A 2,996-nucleotide genomic window follows, 5' to 3' on the forward strand; every position below is an offset into this window, starting at 1 on the left:
ATATAACTTGACCTCTCCAACCACCGGCTTCGAGTAGATAGTAAATGCCTTGTCACTTTCACTCCCCACAAAACAATATCAAAACTGAAAAAGTCCAACCATGTAAACATGACCGGTTCAAACAATCATTACAATGTCCCATTCAAAACCTCATCACCAACACAACCACTTATATAATCTATACACCATCACCATCATCTTCAGCCTTTGTGCATCCTCAACTATGCACTCTCCGTGCTCGAAACACGTCGAACAAGTATGCTCCCACGGCTGCTGCTCCAATCCCTTATTTTCCTTCCCAGAATTCACCACTACTACGACTACCGCTACCACTACGACCGCCTCAACCACTATAAGTACATCCTCGGCTTGTCGAAAACTGTTTATATCAAAAACCGCTGCTTCTTTCTTCCCAAACACCCGATTTACGGACCATGAATCGCTTCCTTCATTTAAGGAATCTTTGTCCACTTTTACTCAAACATATCCTAAATATTCGGATACTGCAAGAGTTGATAGAATAAGAGGACAGGAATATTATCATCTTTCGCTTTTGAATCGTGTGTGCCTAGATTATATTGGCATCGGGCTGTTTTCGCACTTGCAGCTTCAAACACACCACTCTCCTTCTTCTTCTAGTGATTTGCACTCTGATTACCCGTTCTTTAATACGATTTACCGGTCTGTGAATCTAAAGTCGCAGCTTCTTCATGGAGGAGAAGGATCTGAATTCGAGTCATCCATCAGGAAGAGGATCATGGAGTTTATGAATGTTTCAGGTTAGAGATGCTTATTACTCTTTTCAACGTAAAGTTGCTTTACCTTTTCTTAATTTCTTTTTTTTTTCAATTTTTTTTTATCATTATTTGTTAGTAAGTAAGTTTGATTAAACTGGGCTAAAATTAAACTTGGATTAAACTAAATTAAATTAAATTAAATTATTATTATTATTATTATTATTATTATTATTCGATATTCAGTTTATTCTATTCAAACAAATTTTTGATATTTGAAAACCGAAAACTAAACATGTTATTAAATTGAGTTGGCTGGAAAAGATTGATCTAAAATTGCACTTGAATTGCGCTAAAAGAAATATTTGATATTTAGTTTATTCGGTTCGAACCAAATTTAGATTTCTAACAACTGAAAACTGAATCGAAAATCAAATATGTGACTTTGTTTGGTTTAAAATTTTGTCGTTCAATTCAGTTCTCGATTAATCGATTTGAGACCATGAACTCTCAATTATTTTTTAAGGTTTTTACCATTATTTGTTATTGACTTGAGTTTATTAAATTACAATGGGCTAATTTTTTTTTTGGATTGAACTAAATTAAACAACCATTATTTAATATACCGACTTTAGATTTATGAAAAGCCAATTCGTTTTAAACCAACTTCAGATTAATTTATGAAAACCGAAAACGAACCAAAAGTAGAACACCCAATTATCATATGTAATTCAGTTTGGTTTTAAAGCAGTTTAGGCTCATTTTAGTTATTGGTGTGACAAAATTATAAACTATCTCTATCTTAGGTGATGATTATTCCATGGCTATTACTACGAACAAATCATCCGCGTTCAAGATCGTTTCAGAAGCATATCCATTCCAAGCGAGTCGCAAATTGCTAACCGTTTATGATTACAAGAGTGAGGCTGTGGATGCCATGGTTACAACATCGGAGAAACGAGGAGCCAAGGTCGTGTCCGCCGAGTTCAAGTGGCCAAGAATGCGAATTCATTCCGCAAAATTAAGAAAGTTGGTTGAAAGAAGCAGAAAGAAGAAGAAACCAAGAGGATTATTCGTATTCCCACTTCAATCACGAACCACTGGAGCTAGTTACTCGTATCAGTGGATGCTTAAAGCACAGGAAAACGGCTGGCACGTGTTGCTTGATGCATGCGCATTGGGTCCGAAAGAGATGGATAGTTTTGGACTGTCGTTGATTCGACCCGATTTTCTTATTTGCTCATTCTACAAGGTTTTTGGTGAGAACCCTAGCGGATTCGGGTGTTTATTTGTGAAGAAATCGATAATACCGATCATGGAAGATTCATGCGTAGGGATAGCCACACTTGTTCCTGCAAAGAACTCGTCGTTTCATTCAGACGAAGAACATTCTGGAAAGGATTTAGATCTTCAAAGTCCCGAATCTTCAACTCAGATTGTGACGCCATATGGCGAAAAGAACAAAAGTTTACAAACCGAGTATAGGGGATTGGATCATGTAGATTCGTTAGGGTTGATACAAACCAGTAAGCGCACCAGGTGTTTGATTAATTGGTTGATCAACGCGCTAACCAAACTAGAGCATCCCAACATGGAAACCAATACACCCTTGGTCCAAATCTACGGTCCACGGATCAGATTTGACCGTGGGCCCGCGTTGGCTTTTAATATTTATGACTGGAAAGGTGAAAAGGTTGAGCCGTCACTGGTGCAAAAGCTTTCTGACCGAAACAACATATCCCTGAGCCAAGGGTCCCTACACAAGATATGGTTTGATGACAAGTATGCGGAGGATAAAGAGCGTGTGATGACCGGAGGTGGAGTGAAGAAGACTAAAGGTGCGCATGACATCACGGTGGTGACTGCAGCTGTTAATTTTTTGGCAAATTTTGAGGATGTTTATAGGTTATGGGCGTTTGTGGCTCGGTTTTTGGATGCTGATTATGTGGAGAAGGAAAGATGGAGATATACGGCTCTAAATCAGAAAACGATTGAAGTGTAATGGTAATAGAGAAAGGAAATCATTTGTAAGTAGAAAACAACGGGAACACACATTTATCAATCAATCAATCAATCATGCCCAGTAAAATCCCACCGACAGCAAAGCTATAAGTAGGGTCTGGGGAGGGTGGGATGTAGGCACACCGTACCTCTATCCAAAGGAATAGAGAGGTGGCTTCCAGAGAGACCCTTGGCTCTAAGTACATGTGTATGAAGCAAAATAAAGGAAATCAAAGTTTAACGGTTATATAAAAACTACTA

General features: G+C 38.2%; 1 protein-coding gene across 1 annotated transcript; it reads left to right on the forward strand.

The window, feature by feature from the left end:
- Nucleotides 1–201: 201 nt before the first annotated feature.
- Nucleotides 202–2,767, forward strand: LOC143597902 (uncharacterized). The gene is made up of 2 exons (XM_077076278.1): nucleotides 202–779; nucleotides 1,541–2,767. The coding sequence occupies exons 1-2, from the start codon at nucleotides 224–226 to the stop codon at nucleotides 2,734–2,736; spliced, it is 1,752 nt and encodes a 583-aa protein (XP_076932393.1). The 5' UTR covers nucleotides 202–223; the 3' UTR covers nucleotides 2,737–2,767.
- Nucleotides 2,768–2,996: the final 229 nt, after the last annotated feature.

Source organism: Bidens hawaiensis, unplaced genomic scaffold (genome assembly GCF_021521415.1).
Source record: "Bidens hawaiensis isolate Kalapana, Puna unplaced genomic scaffold, B.hawaiensis_p1.1 tig00049233_1, whole genome shotgun sequence".
NCBI classification, from domain to species: domain Eukaryota; kingdom Viridiplantae; phylum Streptophyta; class Magnoliopsida; order Asterales; family Asteraceae; genus Bidens; species Bidens hawaiensis.

Coding starts and splice junctions, on each gene's coding strand:
- LOC143597902 (XM_077076278.1), top strand. CDS start 224: ATGCACTCTCCGTGCTCGAAACACGTCGAACAAGTATGCTCCCACGGC. Junction 780..1,540: donor GGAGTTTATGAATGTTTCAG/GTTAGAGATGCT, acceptor TCTCTATCTTAG/GTGATGATTATTCCATGGCT.